At 45.3% G+C, this 25,365-nt stretch overlaps 1 protein-coding gene across 1 annotated transcript; it reads right to left on the reverse strand.

Annotated features, from left to right (window-relative positions):
• Positions 1-10,940: 10,940 nt before the first annotated feature.
• On the reverse strand, positions 10,941-14,598 carry LSM5 (LSM5 homolog, U6 small nuclear RNA and mRNA degradation associated). Its single transcript, XM_085042317.1, has 5 exons — positions 14,477-14,598; positions 13,926-14,021; positions 13,672-13,699; positions 12,978-13,050; positions 10,941-11,208 (listed from the first exon to the last, which is right to left on the reverse strand). The coding sequence occupies exons 1-5, from the start codon at positions 14,520-14,522 to the stop codon at positions 11,176-11,178; spliced, it is 276 nt and encodes a 91-aa protein (XP_084898443.1). The 5' UTR covers positions 14,523-14,598; the 3' UTR covers positions 10,941-11,175.
• Positions 14,599-25,365: the final 10,767 nt, after the last annotated feature.

Genomic DNA, 25,365 nt, shown 5'->3' on the forward strand with positions numbered 1-25,365 from the left:
CTTTTCCCCTCTGAGGCAGGTGGACCCCATCTGTCACCAGCAGGCCTGGTGCTGTGTAATCCACCCCATGGTAACAAACTCCAAAATTCCACCTATGACAGCAGCCTCTAAGCCATGTATTAATCAGGCTGCTTTTCCTGTTCCTTTCAGTATTTGCTGCTGGTACTGAAGGAATGGAGGAGCATAAAACCTACTCTTTTGATCAAAACCCCCAGTGCCCTGAAGTCCTCTTGATTGTCCTTTAATCTCATCACTTGGACAAATAATAGAGGCTGGTAGTCAGAGGGTTGTACCAGATCAGGGATTTTCTCAGGGATTACTCATCCCTTACCAGAGCCCCAGGAAGGCAGCAGACTTCCCTGTGGGATGGGTCCAGTTGGTATACTGGGCCCTTCTTTCCTCTCAGGAAGGAGTCACATACAACGATTTGTTTTGCACATCCTCTGGAGGAAAAAGGAATTTTGTTTCAACATTGAAATATTTAGAAAATCCAAATAAATGTTTAATTTTTGGTGGAAAAGAATTTAGTCTTGGACTCTCAAGGTGTTCCATATTATTGGGTGTTCATGAGGGAGTGATCCCACTTCCAGATGGGTATAACAGATATAGTCACTCACCTTATTCCAATAGTATTCCAAAGTCATGTATTTCAGTACTTTCCAAACAAATTCAATTACAAATTTTCCTTTTGAGATGAACATGCAATCCCGATGCTGATCAGATATTGAAATCATACTTAAGTGCTGTATAAATAATTCTAAATTCCTGCTGATCAGAATAAAAGTTCAGTATAATCTATCTTTTTCACATTTGGTTTTAACCTCAGGCTCCATTGTTCAGTGATGTAAAGCAGCTTTGCTTTGTTTCTGAAATATTTTTGAAAAGACCCAAATCCAACCAAAACACTCCTTTTAATTTAACACAATTTTTCTGTATCTATGATCTCTATATATTTACTTTTGCTTTGGCTAATCTTGATGTAGGTCGTCAAAATTTGTTTTGTAGAACAACTTTGTTCATTAAAAAGACATCTGCCTGTTTATACAAATAGTATAACTTTTAGTGCCAGGTCAAGTGAACTCTAGTTATGTGCTTCTGCTGGGAACCATATAACAGCAGAACAATAATTTATGCTTTTTTTATGGTTTCATTTTCTCCACTAAGCTGATAAGAAACAACTAAAGTTAGCAAATAGAGTGTAATTAGAGAGATTTTCAATAATTTAGGAGCTTATGAAAACCAGATTTTCATCCTTCAGCTATAAAAGTTTAGATCTTGTTAGTGGAGGCCCTTTACTAGGTCAGGGGAGTTACTTCCATGGAATTTGTGAGAGACTGGATTTTATATTTTCAAAGACTGGTATTATAACTCTGTTTACACTAGTAGGATGCAAATCCTAAATCTCAAGAAATTTTGTGATTTGGAAAGCTGAGGACAAAAGCACATTCTAAATCAATACTTCATGATTTAAGAGAGTCGCTCTTTCTAACATCTTCCAGAGGGTCCTGGATGCTCCTTATTTTCCTATTTCTTATTCACAGGAGCAAAGATCATGTTAGTGATTTCCACGTGAAAATTGAGGCATTGACTGTAACTCTTTCAATGGGGCCATCCAGCCAATTACTTATCCATTGACTAGTTCATTCACCAAACTCATATCTCTCCAATTTAGCTGCAGGAATACTGTGGAAAACTGTGTCAACAGCCCCACAAACGTCAAGGTAGATGATATCTGTGATTTCTCCCTTTTCCACTGATGCAGTCATTGCATTGTAGAAGGCCACTGGGTTAGCCAGGTGTGATAAGATCTACAGTCAAATGGATGAGAACTGCTACAGGCTTGCTTCTGCACTTTGTGGCAGAGAGGGAGCTGCAGAATGTGGAACTTCCTCAGCTGTCCCTGCCATGAAGGAAGCTCCCCACCAGCACAGGAGGAGCTTGATGGCAAGATGGACACTGCTCTTGCTGCAAGTGAGATCTGAGTCCATCAGCACTCCAACACTTGTCTGCTGGCCTTTGACCTGCTGCTGAAAACCCAGGTCTCAGTGCTCTGGAGAGCAAGATATGAGCCTGAATCCTACTGGGAGTAACATTTCTTAGAGGCTTTTGCTGAGCACCAGCTTATACTCCTCATCTTTTCTGGCTATTAACACAGCCATGCAGTGCAAAAAGAGGAGCCTAAGGGAGTCTGTGGAATTACCTGAAAAGAGCAAAGCCCAAGGACTGCAAGCAGCATTCCCAAAGCACTGGCAGGGCAAAAAGCCCTGCAAGCTGAGGATGCCTGCATAAAGGGATGAAGAGGATCGTGCTTGGAAAGCAATGGTTCCTTTCCTTTCACTTTTTCCTTTGGGCAGCATCCCTTGGTGACCTCAGACAAGCCTGCCTCCAGCCTGGCCCATCTTGATCGTGTCAGCCGAGCAAGTGCAGGAAGACTGCAGAGGAGACACCTGCGTGTGAGGAGGGCTTTGTGCCCCACCAGCTCAGAGTAGTGAAAAGGGGATGTCTTGTTTAGAGGTTCAGTGATCCCCTGAGTTCTGTAAGGAGCTGTGGCGTAGTTAGGAAATGTCTGGGGTTTGATTTTCTTAGCTTAGCAGTTTTTAATTTAAACCTATGCTTAAGTTTGTCTCAATAGAGCAGAGTTGAAAAAATTAGAGAAAATTAGATAGTGACTTTCAAAGCCTGATTAATAGCAGATTGCTTAGCTAAGAGTAGAGCGTTGTTAACGTAGAGAAGCTCTGAGTTATCCTTTAAGTAGAAATAGGTGAATTGTCATGATAAGTAAAGCTATTAGAGAAAAAGCTGGGACTCGGCAGAACTGGACCATGCATGTGCTATGAGCTGTCAGCCTTAACAGGTCACCCAGAGGACAGAATAACAAAGATGGAGATGCTGAAGTAGCCAGAAGACCCTCTGTTTGAGGCCTTGGCTTCAGCAACATTGGCAATAAAAACTGTAAAACCTCCAGAGCACTGGAAGATTTCCTTCTCTGCCACGCTGTGCCTAAGCTGGACAGTGCCTTCGAAGGTGTGCACTCTGGCCAGGCTGTCCCATTTGTGGCTTTGTGCTGCTTCGGAGCAGCCCAAGGCTCTTCCCTCTCACAGAGGGGCTCTGCCCCACCTGCCCTGAGGAGATGTTGTCCCCCTCCCCATGCCCTGGTGTCCCCAAGCGCCAGCTGCTCCTCATGTTGGCTGAGGAGGAGGGACCAGGCCCTGCTTGTCCCTCTTTCCTGGCAGTCACTTGGTATCAAAGAGTAAAGGAGGGCTGAAAGAGCATGTCTTCCAAACACTTCCCTCTCTTGTACTTTTGGGGAACCAACGCACTCTGCTCAGGAGGGTCCAAGGGCCTACACTTGGCTTTCCATGCTAAGGTGTCATTCATCCTTCCATAGGGCCTACAATTGGCTGGTTGATCTGAACTGTCTAGGAAGTTGGAAAATGAGACTTTTCTGGGGGACTCTTTTCAGCTAATGGATCAGAGTTGGTGCATGCAATTTATTACAAAAAAGTACCATGTTTTTATTTGAAATTAATATTATAAAAGGTGCACTGGCGCTAGGATGTAATAATCAGTCTTGCAAAGTCTTTTTAAAAAAAGTATAGCTCCGTAACTAGAAATATGTGGATAATTTTGGCACCTAAATGAGCACATTACAGTGCCTCTTTGCCTTATTTTCTGATACAGGCAACTTATTTATGGCTGTGGTTGTAAACAATAAGTGCACTGCTGTCATGATCCAGCTGGAGAATAGAGCAGAGAATAGACCTGGCTGTATGAATCTTAAGCAGCTGGATCATATTCAAAGATCTTCATCCAGGAAGCGTGTCCCTACTCCACCTCATGTTCCTGCACACACTCTTTCAGTAATATACTCGCCAGTTTGTGGGATAGATTGAGGGGCCACAGTCTGCTACTTTTATCAACCTTCTTGGTCTGTGGGCCTTTGGTTCCCATAAATCCACAGAACAGATCTGAGTCTATGTGCACTACAACTAACTCACAGGTGTTTCCAGTGTGAGGTTTCCCTTTCCCAGCATGCCAGAATTCAAGGGGCTCCATTACAGACCTGGTTTGTGGTCCTGTATCTGGGCACCAGTAGTGCAGAGAGCAGTGTGCAAAGCTGCTATACCAGGATGTATTCTGTCATGTTAGAGTGAGACAGCTCCTGGTAGGCTTTTGGTTGGGTGGGAAGGTTGCTTTGATTTATAAACGTCTACCTTCCCACAGGAAAATGTTGGCAAAGTGGAGAGAGGGAGTCTGATCCAAAAGAACATGGTAATCATTTGCCCAAAGTTTGCAAATGAAATTTTCAAGTGTGTAAGAATCTTCTTCAAAATATGCATAGTGGGGTCTTGCAATACACTATAAAAAGACTTCTGGAATTTTCTGGTTTTTAGGAGTTTTCTCCTGTAAAATCACTCCATCCTCAATTTGCTTGATTTTGTCATAAATCCTGATCATTTTTCTTTCTTGCTGTTTTACTCCTCATTCACCGTTACTTTTTCAACCCCTTGGATTATTGATTTTTAAATTTTCCCCTTTCATTTTGCCTTAATGAACCAGGACATGTTTAGTATTTCTTATAAGAAGGAGTTTCAGTGTGTTTGTGTCAGTCAAGACTGTGATAAGAAACAGCAGCTGCTGTTGTTGTGTTTCTCAGCTTTACTGCCTGCTACCTCAAAGCACATCACTAAGATTTGAGTATCTCCTGCTTCATCGAAATTCAGAAGCTTGGGAAATGCTGCAATGAAATAATGAACAGAAATTGTTTAACTTGCAGCTGACTTGCAAAATTTGAGTAGCACCAAGTGCATAACAGTTCTCCAAGCAAAAATGCAGGAAATCCAGAAACGTTATCAGTTTTTGAAAGCTGAGTTTGCTGCCACTGACCGGAGGAAAAAAAAAAGAGCAGAAAAGTGCAGGGAACTAAAATCCACTTTAGGGGACTAAATTTTATGTCATGTTATTAAGGTTTTAACTAGAGTTGGATATTCTTTCAGGAGATTACTGCTGTTAGTGCAGGTTTGTAGCCAGATGCTGCAAGAGTGAAAAGATTTCTTAGGGCAAACGAATTGGTGTTGCCGTTTGAATGAGGTGCCGATTAGTTTGCACTCTAATGGGAGTTGGAAGGGGAGGAACAGCGAAATCTTTTTGTCCTGGCGCAGTTGACCGGAGAGCAGGAACATTTTCGACTTGGCTGTGGATGTGGGGTGCTTTCGAGCTGGGCGAGGCGCGTTTCCTTCATTTGCAAGTCGACAGCGCTATCGTGTGGTTGTTTCCATGAGAGCTGTCAGTGCGCAGGAAAAAGCCAAGCGCTTTTCTGGGCCGGCTCCATTCGTGTGCGAGCAGTTCGTGGAAGAGCTCCGTAATGGAGCCTGGCTCTTGGAGAGTGACAGAATGTGATCTTGCATCCAGCAAGGAAGGAAGAGGAATCGTTTCATTGTTGTCTGTATAGTTTATAGGCTGCAAAAGAAAAGGCAATTACAGTATGGCCTTTATCTTTTAGAACCTTTCCTGTGCAATCAGCTGTGCAACATGTAATTCTCACCCGCTGAACTTTATCAAACTCCCTGGACATATGCACTCTCCCTCAAGCTCTATGGACCATCTTACCTTCTCACTCTCACAGATCGCAAATGTCTTCAAAACGTCCAGCAATTGCTCACAAAGAAAAAGTCCTAGAACCAAAAACCAGTGCTGGCATTCATAGTGCCTTTGCAGTCTCTAGACCACATGCACTAGTGATTTGCACTTTCCTTCTCGACTTGATATAGAGCATCTTCACATTCTCTCAAGGTGAGAGAGTCCATGACTAAAGCGAAGCATTTCCAGCTGCGGTTCAGACTGAGAGATGTGCCAGGAAAGAAAGCATTCGTTAAGCTTCCCTCTTCCCTGTGCAGCATTATATTCGCAGCACAATCACTTTCACACGCCTTCAGTGCTGCAATCTGCCCCTTAAGTAGAGGTTTTTCCCCGGGTGTAGCATAGCTTGGCTTTCATATGGCTGTGTACTTTATGATCCTCCTTTGTGACTGAGTTGATTTGGAAACAAAAATGTGATTAAGATGCCATTTGTTTTGTAAAGCTTCTGTCAAGAGCTCCAGCTACAAAGGTGGTGTTTCTCTGGCCAGCGGGCTGCAGACAGCATTTGAATTTGAACCTGCAGGCCTTCCCTTCCCTCCAGGGGACCATGAGCAGCAGTGGAGTCTGTCATTTCCTTAGTTTGCTGGTTCAACCAACACAACTTCCAAACTGCAGACTGGGAGAGCTTCTCGGAAGTACTTCCAAAAGCTCCCTCCAGAACTGGGGGAAAGCATCTTGTTTTCTAAATTCCATCCTTAAAGGGGTTGACTGTCTCACTTCACACTTTTACAGAGTGCCAAAATAACAATTCCCTTTGTGATGAAGTGCCAACTCCAAACCAGTTAGTGTAGGCTGTGAACGCAGGAGGTGTTCCTGTGCTGTTTCAGAATAGAGCTGCCATGGCTGAGGGGGGCTGTGGGAAAGATTTTCTGGGGAATTGGTTTGATCAGGAAAATGGGAATTAATGCATGCAATTTATTGAAACACAGTAAAGTACAGGAAAGAAAGGAGAAAAAAGCTGCTTTAGCTGCTGGGTGGAAGAGAGGCATTGACTGTTAAAAAGATACCATGCATTTTCTTGATGAAGCATCTGTTTATTTACTGACCAAATAGGGCAAAAGGTAGACACAACACAGATAGTTGTTCTGGTCTCTAGCTTGCTGCGTGAAAGAAGGGTTTGTCCTGCAGGGATGTTGTGGAAGGAAAAAGCTCCCTGTTTGGGTTTACTTGCCTGTGGGATTCCCCACTGCAGGCAGTTTTCTAACATCTGGTTCAATTTCCCTTGCCCACTGCAGGTCACCTCACTTGTGGATACAGAGAAGCCCATCCTTTGGTGAGTGGGAAGGGACCCTTTGATGTTCCTGCTGTTTAAATACTGTGGAGCATGCCGTGGGCTTGGCCTGTAGCAGTAGAGCATAGAGTGCCAGCCTGGCAGGCTGAAAGAAAGTCCATTTTCATGCCTGCAGCAGTAGCAAAGGGCTCACCGACTATTTCCTAGTTTCCTGTTGAAGAGCCTCAAAACAGAGAAAAGCCAAGTGTTGCAGACAGAAGGCTGTCTTGCTGATTCCACAGTGGAATACCACATTCAGAACAATATGCAGTACCATCTAATTAGCCCCTTTGGATTTAGTTTGAGTGACTTAGAATCCCGTTTCTGTCAATGTTTAGGATTTCTCCTTGGTGCAGCTGGAGATATAGCTGAAAAGAAGGTTCTGTATGATGGGTTACTCCCTGTCCCTTACACTGCTGTCTGTCCACAGGGCATGAAGTTGCCATCAGAATGTCTTCCGAGTCCTTCTCATCCTAAAGAGGAGTCTAAAGTGGAAGACAATGACAACACACCTCTAGCTGTAGTCAGACCAGGGTCTGAACAGCCCAAAACAGTAAGTATCAGCTTTGGAGCTGCCTGTAGAGCTGCAAGTGTCTGACCACGCAGCACTTGCCCTTTTCATGGTTAAAAAATGCTCAGGGCAGGAGTCCTCATAACCATGACAATAGTGCTCCATCCCAGCCATGGACACCTGGAAAAAGGGGGTTGAATTTCCACATTTAGGAATCAGTTTTCCTCCTCTGTGCAGGGGCTGCTGCCATGTCAAGGTCTTCACCAAATGGAATGCCAGGGGAATGCAGATGACAGCAGGACTTGCCAAAGCACTTTGCACTTAATGACCACTCTTTTTAATCAGTCTTGAAAACAAAATATGAAGATCCATTAAAAGAAGCAAGAAAAAACAGGCAAACAAACAAAGACTAATATTTACAAGTTTGAATTAGATTTTAAAAGGTTATTCTGGGTTTTAAAAACCCATTAACTGGAATGAAGCTATAGTACTTTGCCATTTTTTTCTTTAAAACAGGTATTTAAAATTTTTGATTAAATACATTTTAAACGGAAGAAAGAAAATGTAACAAATTGTATTAAGTATTGATGTATGGAGATCATATTCAAAGTACTTATTCTTAATGGATTCAACAGGTATATTTTTGTGTCTTCTTGTAACTGTTTTCCCATTAAAGGAACAAATACTTAATTTGTAATGCTTATTTTGAGCTTCTAGGAGAAGGCTTCAAGAGAATGTGAGCTTATAAAAGCTTATAGAAAAACGCCATGGAAGATATATTAGGTTTTGCAGAAAATGGAGAGTTTTGCAACATATTGTACAAATATAAGTAAAGACCTCTGGAAAAAAAAGGCATGGATTTTGAATCCCTGATTTTGTTTCTAACAGTTCAATTAACCAACCATAGTGCCTTCATGAGAATGACATCAAGCTGCAGAATCAGTTCATAAATGATTAATTCAAATCCATCCTTTCAGCAGAAAGCAAAAGTGTGGCCCAGTGTTAATGCAGCATCAGTCAAAACAAAGCTGAATTTTGATTCCTGTTCATTATGGTAGTTTGAAAACATCAAAGCAAGCTGCTGAAAATATTTGCTGACTCCTTATACCAACTGCCTTGAGCTCAGATTCATTGGAATTGAAACTGGAATGTCTTTTAGTGTTCTCTGCTTACATTGTGTCTGACTATAGTTCAATTGACCTGTAACACTTGCAAAATGACACATTACTGATGAAACTGGTAAATTACAATTATATGCTTTGGAAATACTGTGTCAAGAATCACCAGTGATCTGGGACTGTCAGGAGTAATTTTAATCATTTCAGTGAGGTTACTCAGAGGATATTTACACCCAAACCAAAACGAGCAAGTATATTGAAATAGTAGGCAGAAGGGAGCTTTCTCCAGCTAAGATAGCCAGGAAGCAGAACTAGGGATCACTGCAACCACTGCTATCCTAAAGGAGGCAAAAAAACCATAAATCTGAATAGAACCACCACTGTGCATGTCATCACCACAAACTTATTTTAACCTGCCAACTACCTTGCTCTAAAATTTAAGCCTCATTAAGTTTTCTATCTTTTTAAAGCCTAAGGGTACTATTTTAAATGACCTACATGTGGTGACACCCTATATAGTATTCTGGAAAACACCAGTATCCACAACAAAACAGTGCAGTATGATTAAGCACTTGGATTTCCAGGAGAGGAAGAACAAAAACCACCACTACTTACTGAATCAACAACCTTATTAACTGCACTTCCAAGGGAACAGGCTACAGGAATAATGAATGCAAAGCAAACCAGACCCACCTGGAATACTTTGTATTCTCAGGTGACACTGAAAAATGTTTCATCTTAGAAAGGACTAGAGTGTTTGCATGCACAGACTGTCTTTAGAGCGATCTCTGCAGACCTGTAAATCAAGAATTCAAATGTCTTCCTGAAAGATAAGTTTTAACATTTCTACTGGAAACACAACCAGACAATCAGCAACTGAGGCATTATCAAGTTGTTTGGTTTTTTTCAAAGTAACAAAGTCCTGAGAGAACAAGATGTTTGTGCTGTCAGAGGAAAAAGTTGCTTTTGAGTCAAGAGCTGCCCTTCTCTCAGAAGCATGACTGTTTTCAAAACACTGAGTGGAGTAAAAATTAAGTGCACACACAAGAACAAAAATGAAATTTTATTCAACAATACCCCAACACAGTAGTGCTGCCCTGACTAGAAATCTTTCAAGTGTTCTTGTGAAAAGACTCAACCTATTTCTAGGAAAGGAAGTGTTTGAGGCAAACACCCACAGAAGATGTTTCAATCAAATGTAAGTTTTTAAAAAATGTGTATTTTTCAAAACATGTGTTAAAGAAAGCTGGTAGGGGAAATAGAGATAGAAAAAAACCCAAACATGTTCAAGAGTAAATGGTATAGATTACCAGGACACAATCTAAACATTGCAATTGTAGATTGTTTATTCAGAACACATGAGCCATAAGCTGCACACTCCTTGGGAGAGAGGAGGGACTCCTGCTCCCTTTAACCAGCTACAGCAATAGGTTCTCCCTGCTTTGTGAGCTCAGACCCAGCTAGCAGAAGGCAGCTCTTTTGTCAGATTAAGCAAGGCAGATCCAATACAGCAGCTTCCTTGCAGCATCTTGCTCCTGAGTCCCTTCTTCAACTCTTCTTCTGGTGATGGGAAGGCAAAGTACGTCCTGTCCATGTGAGCCCATGCTGCACTCTCCTTGTCTATAGCGACAGCTGGCACCTGTTATTCCTCTCCAAAGACATTTACACATAGTCGAGAGGTGTACAATGGAAGCATAAGCTGCACTGGTAGCATGGCATCACAACAAAACAGCAATTCCTTACAGAAATTGTCCTGAAATAGTAGCTTGCAATATCTGTCAAGCTTTTCTGTCACAGGAGAACAGATGGAGCCCAAAACCTGCTTAAACGAGTGCTCCAAACTATGCAAGCAGGCACAGGCAGCTTGCAATTTGACAACACACAGCATCACTGAGTGGTGAAAGCAGAGTCACCACTGACATCTGCGAGAAGTTTAAACACTAGCCTTTGGGATTTTTATCTCTGGAACATGAACTAGGTCTGGTCTGTTGTCCTCACATGCCAAATGCCACTACAGGGCCTCTACTGTAAAGAAGCATATCCACCAAGAAAAATGGTCCACAAGAGCTGAACCTCAAGGCCAGCAGAAACAAAGGCTGCTGAGCATCTAGCAGATACACCCAGTCTGAAGAGCTTTCAGAACTCTGCCACATGGTTTCCGGCGACATAGCCTGAAGCAGCGTTTAAACAAAACATCAATCTCAGTATCTGTCTATGTGCCAAAGAACAGCAATCTCCTGGCTCATGACTTGTGCATTATACAGACTTGGTCCAGAAACAAATGCAACAGATGTAGTAAAACTGAAGACTGATGGCAACTGAAACAACTGTCATTCTTCTATTCCATGGAGTAGTTATAAAATTATCTAACTTGCGTGCTTACACAACAGAACACAGTAACTAACAAAGAAAAAGCCTTTTATTCAGAAGAGGTTCATGTGTCTTTACAAGAAAGTCATGATTTCAACTTAGAAAGTCACCGTTACCATCAGCATCTTTCCTAAAGAATTGTCTTTTGTAAAATGCCAAGTGTGTAAACAAAGTAAATGAACAATCCACATCAAAACATGCCTCTACCCCAAAACCTCTATTTAGATTTTGCACATATATAAAAAATATATATGAATATCATGTCTTCACACTTCAGGTCCTTCTCCTCCAGGAACCAGCTACAAAAGAGTAAAACATTTTTGCATTAGTGCCAGAGAGTTGAGTTCTACAAACCCATACACGACAGCTCTTGCATTACAACAAACATTTTAGGACATGGACACTTCATGGCAGACCACAAAAGTGGCTTTTAGACTCTAACAGAGGAAGTCAGTTATTGCTGGAGATGCGCATACCAAAAAGGCAGCAGGGAGTAGGTCAGCATAGCATTTCCTTGTGAAGGAAACAAAGAACCAAACAGAAAAAGAAATACAAAAGGAAAAACATGAGGGGGAAAAATAACTGTTACTGATTTCTTCATCACAGTCAGCTGAACACTTCTAAAGAGAAAGAGCTTCACAGGTTTTGGGACCAAAATAAGAAAAAGTCTAAGGCGCAGACTTCCTAATATGGGAAGATGCATCCCCAAAAGAGACACAAGGTCTAATGCAGAAACATATCTATGTCTTACTGAAAATTTGCACTCTAAGATTCATCAGGTTCTTCTTCAAGGGCAACACACCACCAGCTGAACTGGATGGTAAGAATTTCACCCCATACAAGGAGTCAGAACGTATGCTGTCCTTTAAGCATGCAGAGCAATAAGCAAAGTGGGAAAAGGCTTAGAAATTAAGACAGGATGATGCTTGTTCAGACACACAGTGCAGAGGTGCAAGATAGGTAAAACAACAAAATGGATGTAACTCCTCATTCATACAGAGTCAATTTAAACTCAAGTCAGCCTTCCTCTTCCCACAAAACTAGGAATGCCCTTGTGTTGGAAGTCTAGGTTTTGCGGCCAGCTATGCAGACAAGCAAAAAAGCCACTGCAGGTCGTTTTTTGTGGTGTTTAATAAGTTGCAAAATTCAACTCAAGGATACATAATCACAACATTTAATTACTGGCTCAGTACTGACCTGCACATACCAGCACGTGATAAAATCCTGGTGCTTCTGATTTGGTATAATTGAACAGATCTCCAGATTTTTTGGCAGAATACATAAAGGTGCAGTTCTCTGTGCACCATGTGGTATTGTAATCACTAAATGACTCAATGAATTAGTCAGCATCCAAACTGCTACAGACATATTCATACACACAGGTGTGTTTGGCCTCTGTACACAGGCAAACACTCAGGAGTTAAGAGCTACTGAAGAGCCAGCCTGGGACTGCTTAAAAGAAGGCTGTGGCAAAGTGCGGATCTGCCTCTTCTCCCAGGCAACCAGTGACAAGACAAGAGGAAACAGCTCCAAGCTGTGCCAGGGAAGATTTAGCCTGCACATCAGCAAGAATTTCTTCACTGAATGTGTAGTCAGTCTTTGGAATGGACTTCCAGGGAAGTGGTGGAGACACCATCCCTGGAATTGTTCAAGGAATGACTGGATATGGCATTTAGTGCTATGGCTTAGTCAGCATGGTGGTGCCTGGTCAAAGGTTGGACTCAATGGTCTTGGAGATGGTTTTTTCAACCTTAGTGATTTTACGATTCTTACAAAGTCAGTGACTCCCTTGCACACCTGAAGACCAGAAAAACATTCACCAGAACAATATCTGGGCCAGGCCTATTTAATTACTCTTTTGTAAAATGCAACATATACTGAGTAAGGCAGTAAGGTAAATTTTCCAGCATCATTCATTTATACAGATGCCCCACATCTATATTTTTGCTACTTGAAGTTTCCTGATGTAATGGAACTGTCAAGAAAGCTCACCTTAAGATTGTTGAATACAATCACTGGTCGATTTACAGGTACAGAAAGCCAACACATGCAGCCTTTGATGACCTACCATTGTTATGTTATTTCCATTTAGCAGAATCTGGTCCAGCTTTGTGATTCTTCTGCCCTCTGGTGTGATCTCACTGAAGGAGTAATAGAAACAGTAAGTGAGAACACAGAACCTGAGAAACAGCTCCAGTTTTGATCACAGAACCAACACAAATCTTTGCATTAAGGTAACCATTATTGGAACTAACAAATAAAGCAGCCACACTGCATCAAGGTCTTGAACAATGGACCACCTAGGTACATAAAACTAACTGGCATCTAAAAAAAGTTTCTTTTACTCAGTACACGGAGATGTGTATTCACCCTCTAAAGCTTGGCAATTTCTTGAATACAACATATTACCATGGCATGAAAAAGTAAAAATATTTATCTGCAAATTTGCTGCCTTGTTGAATCTTTGCTTAGGCCTTAAGGAAGTGTAAAAGCAAACTAACTACTGGGAGGTTCACCACACAACCCATGAAAAATGAAGACTACAAATCAGGATCCCCATACAAGTATAAATGGCACAGTAGCTACTCTATGACATTGCTGTCCTGAACAGATCACCCTCTAAAGTTTTGAGTCCAAGGATAAACTAGTCGGCTGGCAAGTATTCAAAAAATATAAAAACATTTTTCTAGCACATATTACACAGTATTTTACCTCAGTGAACCAAACATTAAATAGCAACAAGAAGCAGACAAAATACTTACAATTCCGTAACGTCTTCCAACACCATGTCTGAAAATCCAGTTTCAAGGAAAATAAGGCCCAGAATTTTGAAACAAAAATATTTAATGCTGTTTTCATTTCATACCAAAATATGATTTTACCAGAAAATTGAAAATATCAGAATACAACTGATCCATGTAAAAGCTCTGTTCAGTGAACTCAAAACTCTCAAGAGCTATAAATTAATTAGGCCAGAGCATAAAGCAGACAGCCTTAAACTGCCACCAAAGGATACTGACAAAGTCATCAAATCCTAGAAGTGTCCCAACAATTTCTTTGTCGCTCTTCATCACGATGTGAATGCGTGAACCTATGCATTTGTCCACAAGTTCTGTAGACACACAGGAAAGCATACATTCTACAAAACAGGTCTCTTGTGCTTAGAAGTTTTCTTTGTGTTTATTTACAGAAACACAGACACACAACCCTTTACCCACACATCCTCACACACACTCCCTCCATTCTCCCACAGACACCAGCCCTCTCCTCACGATCCTCACACACAGGCCTCCCTCAGTCTCTCTCACAGCCCCGCCAGACCCCAGCACCCCCCGCACCCTATTCCCTACTCCTCCCTCTCCTTCCCCTCTCCCCAGACCCCCAGTATCCTGCCGGGTCCCGCAGGCCCCGCCGCCTGCCGCGAGGCGCTCCCGCCCTCACGCTTCCCGCCAGCCCCGCCGCAGCCCGCGCCACCCACGGGGACCCACGGCCGCCTCTGCCGCCCCGAGACGGCCCCGGGCCGGGCCGGGCCGCGGGTGGGATCCCCGGGAGTGCCCCCATCGTTACCGAGCGGCAGGAGCTGGGACGGGTTGGACACCGCGCTGGCCGCCATGTCGGAAAGGGCCCTGGCCAATCGCGGCCGCCACCGCCCACAGTGGGACGGGAAGGGAAAGGGAAGCCTCTCCGCGCCATCCGCGCCCCGCCCCGCCCGGGCTGCCCGTTCCGCGTCCCGCTCTGTGCTCCCGAAATGTGTGTGTGTGTGTGTGCCCAGAGTCGCTCTCTCCAGTGCCTCCAGCTAGAGACGAGGCTGGAATGAAACCCCCATTTTCTCCCTTCCTTCTCGTCCTGCTGCCCCAGCCGGGCAGGGCCGCCGGGGCTGCCGGCGGTACCGAGCCCGCGGTACCGGTGTCGCTGTGAGACCGCGGGCTGTGCAGTGTGCACGGTAATGTCACGGCTGCTACAGAATCACTGGGGCAGTCGGGTTGGAAAGGATCCCTGAGATTACCGAGGCCAGCCTGTAAACGAATTCCACCGTATCAACGAAAACATGGCACTGGGTGCCACGTCCAGTCTTAAACACCTCCAGGGACACTGACTTTACCACCTACCTGAGCAGCCTTTCTGTGAAGAAATTCCTTCTAATATCCACCCTAAACCTCCCCCGGTACAGCTTGAAGAGGCTTCCTGTGATGCTGGGTGATAGCCAGTCTCGTCTCCCAGCTGTAACCTGGGAGAAAAGAGACTAATCCGCCCCGACTACAACCTGCAGTTTCAGACAGCTGTAGAGAGCTTTAAGTCCCCCGAGTGTCCTTTTCTCGAGACTAAGCAACCCGAGCTTCTTCAGCAGCTCCTCACAGGACCTCAGCTCCAGACCTTTCACCGCCTGTGTTGCCCTCTGGGCTCACTCCAGCACCTCAATATCCTTCTTGCAGTGAGGGGCTTGTTACCACATGAATTGTTTGCCCCTGGTGGGATAATTCCATGCTTATTCTTGGAAAACCGCTGGCCTGTGGAACTGCAGTGTGTTTATTCTGTAGGAAGAAGAATTGGAAAGCAACCAGCCCAGTTCCAACTTTCACCAGTTTACCAGGCAGATAGGTATGACTTTGGGGTCCCTGACCACCAGGGATCACCAAAGGGAGCCCCAGGACAGAAGAACACATGCACAGAGGGGAGGGAACTTACTTTAATGACTTCAGAGAAATTACAATCATACGTATGTTTCTTCTAGGAAAACCTATCAATGTGCAGGTAAAATATAGTATATAAACCAGAGGTTTTTCTGTACTCAGCATTGTATAGATCTCGTTGCATGAGATTTTGGAGGAGATAACACCCTGTGCATCCCACTGAATAAAGAATGCTTCTTGATGCTACATTAGTGTTAAGGAGTTTTTATTTTTACAGATTTTTGGTGATAGGCCCACAGCTGGACACAGAACTCGAGGTGTGGCCTCACCAGTGCTGAGTACAGGGGGACAATCACTGCCCTGGTCCTGCTGGCCACACTCTTTTATGTGCAGGTTTTCATTCCCCACGTTTGTCCATTGACTCACCAGAGGTGGGCGTGTGGCACGTTTTTGAAGTCCCTTGGTAACTTCATCCCACCAACATTCCCAGCTGGCATCAGCTGTGCTCAGGGGACCACCAGGAGCAGAGAGAGCTCTCTGTGGCTCCTGAGTGTGGAGCTTGCTGCCTCGGGGCCAGTTGATATTGGGCAGAGCTGCACATGGGGGGCACTGGCCATCACCCAGCATCACAGGAAGCCTTCATCCCTGCTCAGAGAAGGAGGTGCTCGCTGGAACTGTGGGCACTGGGATCACTGGCACTCACCCCTTCTCCACCTGCTCCTGTCCAGCTGGGCACAGGCTGGCATCACAGGAGCTGTGCCAGTGGGAATGGGTCATGAAGGCCCCTGTCCTCTTCCCAGGCAACATTCCTGTAGGAGCAGAAGAGCACTCAGTGGACATAGGGAGTACTCTACTGGCACTCGGGGAGGTAGGAGGGCATTGATCACAACTTTGCAGAGGGAGGGAAGAACAGCACTGACTGCTTCCTTGCTATGAAACTGGCAGGAGGGCGACACTAAATCCCGTTGATCCTCCATATCCCAGTTCTCAAGATGGCTGTTGCTCCTTGAAGGCAACCATATCTGCACCCCTAACTTCTTTCTCCAGGCTCCATGCATGGATGTGCCAGCACCTGAAAATTTTGGCCTGGCACCAACATTTAATTTTGCATGTGAAAACCAACTGGCATTAGCAGTCTAATTTGCTGCCCTTACTTACTGCAATTTTAGTTTTCATTTCCCCTCTGGTATTTCCCAAGGGGCATTGAACCCTAGCTATATCTACTTTCTAAGAACACATCAGTCTGCACTGCATACTCTTCTGTGCCTGTTTGCTTTCCCCCAGCTTCCACTTCAAATATTCCTCTGGGAGCCTTTGAATTTTTAGGGCCAGAAGCCTTAATTCATTAAGATCAAAGTGCAGCCTTCTCCTCTTGCTCAGACTCTTCTTGTCCCAGAAGTTTTCCTAGTGCTCCACAGACCTAAGTCCTTGCTCTCTGCATCTGATTTGGGCACCAGGACTCTGGATTTCTGTGTATTCCTGGCTTCATATATGGAATTAACAGTGTTTTGTGGAATACAGTGTCCTCATCCTCAGCCACCTGTGCCCCTTCCATTTACCTGAATCAATGGAACAAAGATGGACCGAAATACCTATGTCTGACCCTGGAGCCTCACATCTAGATGTTGTACAGAGCCTTTGTGCCCAGCAACTGGCTGTCATTTAATTTCCCAAGCACAGGTACCCAGGTCTAGTAACAGAATTTTCTGATAGCATCACCTGCTCCTTACTGTACTTTATGCTCTTTGCTCCTCCAAGGTACACTGCAATCCTTGCTCCCTTGCCTAGGAAACTCAGGCAGTCTGAGGAGAGCATAAGTTTCAGAACTGCTACTGCCCTGCAACTCTCGTGAAGGTCTCTGAATTTCTCTCAGCTGCTGCCTTTTGGAGATCTCTCCAAGTGAGAAAACAAATGTGTTCTCTGCACAGGCAGCAGATTCTTCTGCCACAGCCACCGGTAGGAAACTGTCTCTCATAAAGCAATCACAGCTCCAGCAATGCTGACCTTTATGTGGATCTGCGCCTTCTTGTGTGCCTGAGTGCACCATCTGGGGAAAGCTTGTGTTGGCTGAACTTCTGTAGTTCTCCTAATTCAGCTAATTTAACTTCTCTTGTCCTGTCCCTTCAGCTCTGCACTGTTCCTGGTGCGAACAGCCACAGCAGTTCCCTGTTTGTGGCTCCCAGATCTGTTCAGTTACTGTCCTTTACCTCTGCCTGGGTTTGGGAAAGTTCTGGCCTTGCAGTATCAATACTGCCTGTATTTACCTGTGTTCTCCACCTGCCCAGCCACTCTAAACAAAACTGTCAGACTGACCTGTTCATTGTCCTTCTCTGCCTTCTAGAATGACATTAAAGGCCCTCTCTTTTGGCTGCTGACATGGAAACACATCATCTTTCATTTGGGTTCTAAATGCAGAGTGATAATCTCACAGCAGAAGCCTTACGGCCCAGCCACAGGGCAGGCAAAAGTGAGGGAACTGTAGTTTTGAAACACCTAAGCCAACTTTAATGTATACACGTGTTCTGAGGAGAAATGGCAAGGCTACACACATGGAATTCAAAAGTCAGAGCTACATAAGAGCTATGGAATCCTGTCTTTACTCAGAATGCCTGGCAGAGCACAGGCAGTATTATTTGTTGGTCTAGAAATTGTAAAGATGTCCCCAGAGTACCCAGCTACTCAGATTCAGGTGTTTGCTAATATGCTGTGGTATCTCAAAAACCTTGGTGCATTAAACTATCTAGCAAGTTTTTGTTCTTGCAACATTCTCAAGGTTGGCAGAAAAATTAGTAGATCACCCTCCATCCACTTACTGTCCTGTATTAATAATGTTAGTGACCAAAGACTGGGTGTTTTTTCACACCTGAAAAGCAGTTTTTGGAAATGAAGATGTGAAGGAAAATCCTGACAGTCAAATCAGCCAGATTGGAAGGTAAACATACTGAAAATAAATCTTCCAAATCAATGGGTTTTTTGAGGATCTGGAATTAATCAGCTGCCACCTGTTCGTAGGGCATCCCTGGGGTGCAGCACTGTCCTCGACAGGGTGACCAGTGCTGTCTTCTGTCCTTTAGATGGTATTTCAGCCTCTACAGTTATGGCTAAAGGCTAGAGCTAGACCCTGTGCAACAGTTTTTAGCCATCATCAATTACCACCACTTCCAAGATGCTCCATATTCCCATAGGCACTGGCAAAGTTCTGGGAAGCAAACTGCTGCATGTCCCTTCTCCCTCTCCCTCTTCACTGGCCTCTGTGAGCCTTCACTCCGACTTCAAATGATTTGATCCATGATACCAGCCATGCAGGCCTAGGTGGGCTGAAAGCATAAGCAAGAACAAGTCTGAGGTTTGTTACATTTCACAGGGTGGATGGGAGGGTTGCCTTGTGTCTTGGATTGATGATATGATAATCCTTTATCCCCTATCGTTGGCTTATATGCCCAAGAAAGAAAAAAAAATGTGTGGTCCTGTCCCTTTAACTGCACCCAGCCGCGGAGAGAAACGCGGGTTTTTTTGAAAACATTTTCCCCAAGCCTCGCTCCGGGGGAGGATTCGTCGCTCGGCAGAGACTGCGTGCTGGACGGGGGTCGGAGTGAGCTCTGTTCCCGTTTTTTCCATTCTTCTTTTTCCTCATTTGGACCCCTTCTCTTCGATCTGCTTTGCCACCCGGAGACCCAGGAGGGCCAGAGGACAGCAGAGCTCTCCGGGGAGCTCCACCCGGCCCCGGGTGGGGGGCGAGGAGGAGAGGGACTGCGTCTGAGAAAAGGACTTTTTATTCAGGTTGAATAACTGCCTTTCACCTTGTTTTTCCCCTTCCCCTGTGCCTTGTAGGGCACTCTGCGTGGTTTTGTTAAATAAATAGTTTTTTCTTCACTTTCATCTGAGAGGTTCTGTTGTGGGTGGGGGAGGGGGTGTCGGGGCCCTTCGCTCTCGGAGGAGAGAGTTTTATCATTAATCCCGGACATATTTGGCGCCCAACTTACGGGGCCTTGATTACTTGTTCTACACCTTTTGTGGGGTTAGAGAAAGTGAAGAAAAAACCCTAATAATTGCATTCTGGTTTTAATCGCTTGGTATTGAATTACAGCCATCAGTAGTCACTATGCTGTTTGATGGGAGGTTGTTTGATGTAATACTGTCTGTTTGGCACATAGGTTTGTTTCCCTACCAACAGGTAGGGGCAATCCTGTCCCTAATGTATAATTTCCACCAATCAGGGACACGACTCCGGCTTGTTATAGTAATGTGTGTGATACTGACGATCTGTAAGAAGGTATGGGAAACAGTTAAAGATGTACATGCTCTGTTAGTGTCCTCCTCTAGTTTTAGTAACCTGTTTTGGAGTTTTGTTAGTAATATTACCCAACCTGTTAGAGAAGTAGAGGGTGAAGCTTCCTGGCTCCTCACCCATCTCTTTCCCTTTAAATCTGGTATATCAGCTTTTGAGAATATTCAGTTTCCCCTGGATGTAAAAGAGACCATTAACTTGGTAGTACAGGTGCTTTACCTAGGAGTTTCCGTGTATATGATGTTCAGTGTTACCAGAATGAGGGCTGAGAAGTCCAGAGGGGCTGAGCAGGAGCAGGCACCTAATCCAGATGTGAGGAAATTTGAATGGTGTGGAGTATGGGAGGACATAGGTAAAACTTTAAAGAAATTCTCTGATCCAATAGACTGGGAATTTCCCCCTGGACAAATCCCGAGACCAGCTGAGGTGGGGAAGTATCTGAAAGAGAAGTGCAGAGACAACTGCAGTGCAATATGTTGGGCCCTGGCATATGCTTATCGTACACTGTCAGATATTATAGAACAGGAAGTAAGGGAGCCTAAGCCAATGGCAGTTGCTCCTATTACAAGGAGCAGGAAAGCCCAATTTAAGACTGAACGCCCAGATGACAGTGGGGAGGGACCCTCAAGGCCAGCAACTGAGTCAGAGGTCATTGTTGAATCCATGAATGTGAGAGACCTTCACAGCCTAAGAAAAGATTATGTCCAACGAGATGATGAATCTGTGATTAGTTGGTTAGTCCGTCTTTGGGATGCTGCAGGCGATGTTACACTTCTAGATGCTACTGAGGCAAGGCATTTAGGGACTGTGTCACGTGACCCAGATATCAACCAAACTATACGAGATGGGCCTGACTGCAGCAGCCTCTGGAGACGAGCTATCAGAGCTGCGAGGGAAAGATACCTACATCCCGACGATCTCTATTCGCAACAAACCCAGTGGAGAACCATAGAACAAGGGATTCAACGCTTGAGAGAAATGGCAGTGGTAGAAATTGTCTTCCCAGAGGACATAGCAAACCCAGATCCGATTATAGACCCAGATAGGATAGAATGTACACCTGTGATGTGGCGGAAACTCCTTAAGCTTGGGCCATCAGGGTATGCTTCTGCTTTAGCCATTATGAAGCAAGATGACGGGCATGAGACTGTGCGTGATATGACAAGGAAACTCCGAGCGTATGCAGATGTTGTGCATAGCCCAATGAATGCAAGAATCTCAGCTGTGGAAACAAATCTGCAGAAACTAGAAGATAAGATAGAGAAGAATCATGAGAAACTCAGTAAAGAGATTAAAGACAGCCTTCTCCAAATCTCAGCAGTACAGACCAGAGGTTCTGCTACCCCACGCAGACGCTCCTCAGCTATGAGAACTGGATATATCCCTCGACATGAGTTGTGGTATTTCCTGTGTGACAGTGGAGAAAACATGAACAGGTGGGATGGACAACCCACTGCTGTCCTGGCACGACGAGTGCGTGAATTGAAGGAGGGCAAGACTCAGAGAAGGAACTCCACCAGAAGGGAAGTAGCTCTACTCAATATGTCTGATTCCGTTGAAGGAACCTCTAACACAAATACCCACCAAGGTTAGAGGGGCCCTGCCTCTAGCCAGGTAGAGGCCAGGGAAAACCGAATTTTTTGGACAGTGTGGATTCGGTGGCCTGGCACATCAGAGCCACAAGAATACGAGGCTTTAGTTGACACTGGTGCACAATGCACGATAATCCCATCGAGACATGTGGGGACAGAACCTATTTCTATTTCCGGCGTTACAGGAGGATCACAAGACTTGACCCTCGTGAAAGCTGAGGTGAGCCTGACTGGAAGAGAGTGGAAAGAACATTCCATTGTGACTGGCCCAGAGGCTCCATGTATTTTGGGTATAGACTTCCTCCGAAATGGATATTTCAAAGACCCAAAGTGACTCAAGTGGGCATTTGGGATAGCTGCTGTGGAGACAGAGGGCATAAAACAATTGAACACCTTGCCTGGACTGTCAGAGAACCCATCTGCAGTAGGACTCCTGAAAGGGGAAGAGCAACAAGTACCAATTGCAACCTCGATTGTGCACCGCCGACAGTACCGGACAACTCGTGATGCCGTGATACCCATTCACAAACTAATCCGTGAGCTGGAGAGCCAAGGGGTGGTCAGCAGGACCCATTCATCCTTTAACAGCCCCATCTGGCCTGTGCGAAAATCTGAAGGAGAATGGAGATTGACTGTGGACTAACGTGCCTTGAATGAGGTGACTCCACCTCTGAGTGCTGCTGTGCCAGACATGCTGGAGCTCCAGTATGAGCTAGAGTCCAAGGCAGCAAAGTGGTATGCTACTATTGACATTGCAAATGCATTTTTCTCCATTCCTCTGGCAGCAGAGTGCAGACCTCAGTTTGCTTTCACCTGGAGGGGCGTGCAGTACACCTGGAACCGATTGCCCCAGGTGTGGAAACACAGTCCCACCATCTGCCATGGACTGATCCAGGCTGCACTAGAAAAGGGTGGGGCTCCAGAACATTTGCAATACATTGATGACATCATTGTGTGGGGGGACACAGCAGAAGAAGTATTTGAGAAAGGAAAGGAAGTAATCCAGATTCTCCTGGAAGCCGGTTTCGCTATTAAAAAGAGCAAAGTCAAAGGGCCTGCCAAAGAGATCCAGTTCCTAGGAGTGAAGTGGCAAGATGGACGGCGTCAGATTCCTACTGAGGTTATCAATAAAATCATCACAATGTCCCCCCAACCAACAAGAAGGAGACGCAAGCTTTCCTAGGTGCCATAGGCTTTTGGAGAATGCACATCCCTGAGTACAGCCAGATCGTGAGTCCTCTCTACCTCATAACCCGCAAGAAGAACGATTTCCATTGGGGCCCTGAACAGCAGCAAGCCTTCACCCAGATCAAGCAGGAGATTGCTCATGCAGTAGCCCTTGGCCCAGTCAGGACAGGGCCAGAAGTAAAGAATGTGCTTTACTCTGCAGCGGGGAGCCATGGCCTGTCCTGGAGCCTTTGGCAGAAGGTGCCTGGTGAGACCCGAGGTCGACCACTGGGATTTTGGAGCCGAAGTTACAGAGGGTCTGAAGCCAACTACACCCCAACAGAGAAAGAAATCCTAGCAGCATATGAAGGAGTCCAAGCTGCCTCAGAGGTAATTGGCACAGAAGCACAACTCCTCCTGGCACCTCGACTGCCGGTGCTGGGGTGGATGTTTAAAGCAGAGGTTCCCTCTACTCATCATGCCACCAATGGCACATGGAGCAAATGGATTGCCCTTATCACACAGCGCGCCTGTATGGGAAATCTGAATCGCCCTGGGATTTTGGAAATAATTACAAATTGGCCTGAAGGTGAAAATTTTAGTCTGACTGAGGAAGAGGAGCTGGAACAGGTGACCCGAGCAGAGGAAGCCCCACCATACAACCAACTGCCAGCAGATGAAACACGCTACGCTCTTTTCACTGATGGTTCCTGTCGTCTTGTAGGGACAAAAAGAAAATGGAAAGCAGCTGTGTGGAGCCCCACACGACGGGTTGCAGAAGCTAGGGAAGCAGAGGGGGGATCGAGCCAATTCGCTGAGCTCAAAGCCGTTCAGTTAGCCCTGGACATTGCTGAAAGAGAGAAATGGCCAAAGCTCTACCTTTATACTGATTCATGGATGGTAGCCAATGCTCTGTGGGGTTGGCTGGAAAAGTGGAAGAAGGCTGGTTGGCAGCGTAGGGGAAAACCAATTTGGGCAGCTGAAGAGTGGAAAGACATCGCTAGTCGGGCAGAGAGACTACCTGTGAAGGTCCGCCATGTAGACGCCCATGTCCCCAAGAGTCGAGCTAATGAGGAACACCGAAACAACGAACAGGTAGATCAGGCTGCAAAGATAAAGGTGTCCCAGGTAGACTTGGATTGGCAACACAAGGGAGATTTATTCCTAGCTCGATGGGCCCATGATGCCTCAGGCCATCAGGGCAGAGATGCCACCTATAAGTGGGCACGAGACCGAGGGGTGGATCTAACCACGGACTGCATCTCTCAAGTTATCCATGACTGTGAAACATGTGCTGCCATCAAGCAAGCCAAGCGGGTGAAACCCCTGTGGTATGGTGGAAGGTGGTCAAAATATAAGTATGGAGAGGCCTGGCAGATTGATTACATCACACTGCCTCAAACCCGCCATGGCAAGCGCTATGTGCTCACAATGGTAGAAGCCACCACTGGGTGGCTGGAAACCTAACCTGTGCCTCATGCCACTGCTCGTAACACCATCCTGGGCCTTGAGAACCAAGTCCTGTGGAGGCATGGTACCCCTGAGAGAATTGAGTCAGATAACGGAACTCATTTTAAAAATAGCCTCATAAACAACTGGGCTAGAGACCATGGCATTGAGTGGGTGTACCACATTCCCTATCATGCACCAGCCGCTGGCAAAGTGGAACGGTATAATTGATTGTTAAAAACCACCCTAAAGGCATTGGGTGGGGGAACTTATAAGAATTGGGAGCGACATTTAGCAGAGGCCACCTGGTTAGTCAATACCCGAGGCTCCATCAACCGAGCAGGTCCTGCCCAATCTGAGCTTCTACATACAGTGGATGGAGATAAGGTCCCAGCAGTACATGCCAGAGGCTTGTTAGGGAAAACTGTCTGGATTGATTCTGCCTCACATAAAGACAAACCCATCCGTGGGGTTGTCTTTGCTCAGGGACCAGGGTGTACTTGGTGGATAATGCAGGAAGATGGAAAAACACAATGTGTCCCTCAGGGAAATTTAAATTTGGGTGAAGGCCACATGTAAGGTTGGGATGGCAACATACCACCGTTCACCGTTCGTGACATTATTTGTACATAGTTATGTGTATATATGTATATATGTATATATGTATGTGTGTATGTATGTATATAGGTGTGTATATATATATGTGTGTGTTTGAAGTTGGAAGATGTTAAGGTGGGCCTTAAGCCAACGCTATGGAATAAGGGGTGGAATGTCTTGGATTGATGATATGATAATCCTTTATCCCCTATCGTTGGCTTATATGCCCAAGAAAGAAAAAATGTGTGGTCCTGTCCCTTTAACTGCACCCAGCCGCGGAGAGAAACGCGGGTTTTTTTGAAAACATTTTCCCCAAGCCTCGCTCCGGGGGAGGATTCGTCGCTCGGCAGAGACTGCGTGCTGGACGGGGGGTCGGAGTGAGCTCTGTTCCCGTTTTTTCCATTCTTCTTCTTTTTTCCTCGTTTGGACCCCTTCTCTTCGATCTGCTTTGCCACCCGGAGACCCAGGAGGGCCAGAGGACAGCAGAGCTCTCCGGGGAGCTCTACCCGGCCCCGGGTGGGGGGCGAGGAGGAGAGGGACTGCGTCTGAGAAAAGGACTTTTTTTAATCAGGTTGAATAACTGCCTTTCACCTTGTTTTTCCCCTTCCCCTGTGCCTTGTAGGGCACTCTGCGTGGTTTTGTTAAATAAATAGTTTTTTCTTCACTTTCATCTGAGAGGTTCTGTTGTGGGTGGGGGAGGGGGTGTCGGGGCCCTTCGCTCTCGGAGGAGAG

The sequence above is a fragment of the Lichenostomus cassidix genome, chromosome Z, assembly GCF_008360975.1.
Source record: "Lichenostomus cassidix isolate B80296 chromosome Z, HeHo_3.0, whole genome shotgun sequence".
NCBI classification, from domain to species: domain Eukaryota; kingdom Metazoa; phylum Chordata; class Aves; order Passeriformes; family Meliphagidae; genus Lichenostomus; species Lichenostomus cassidix.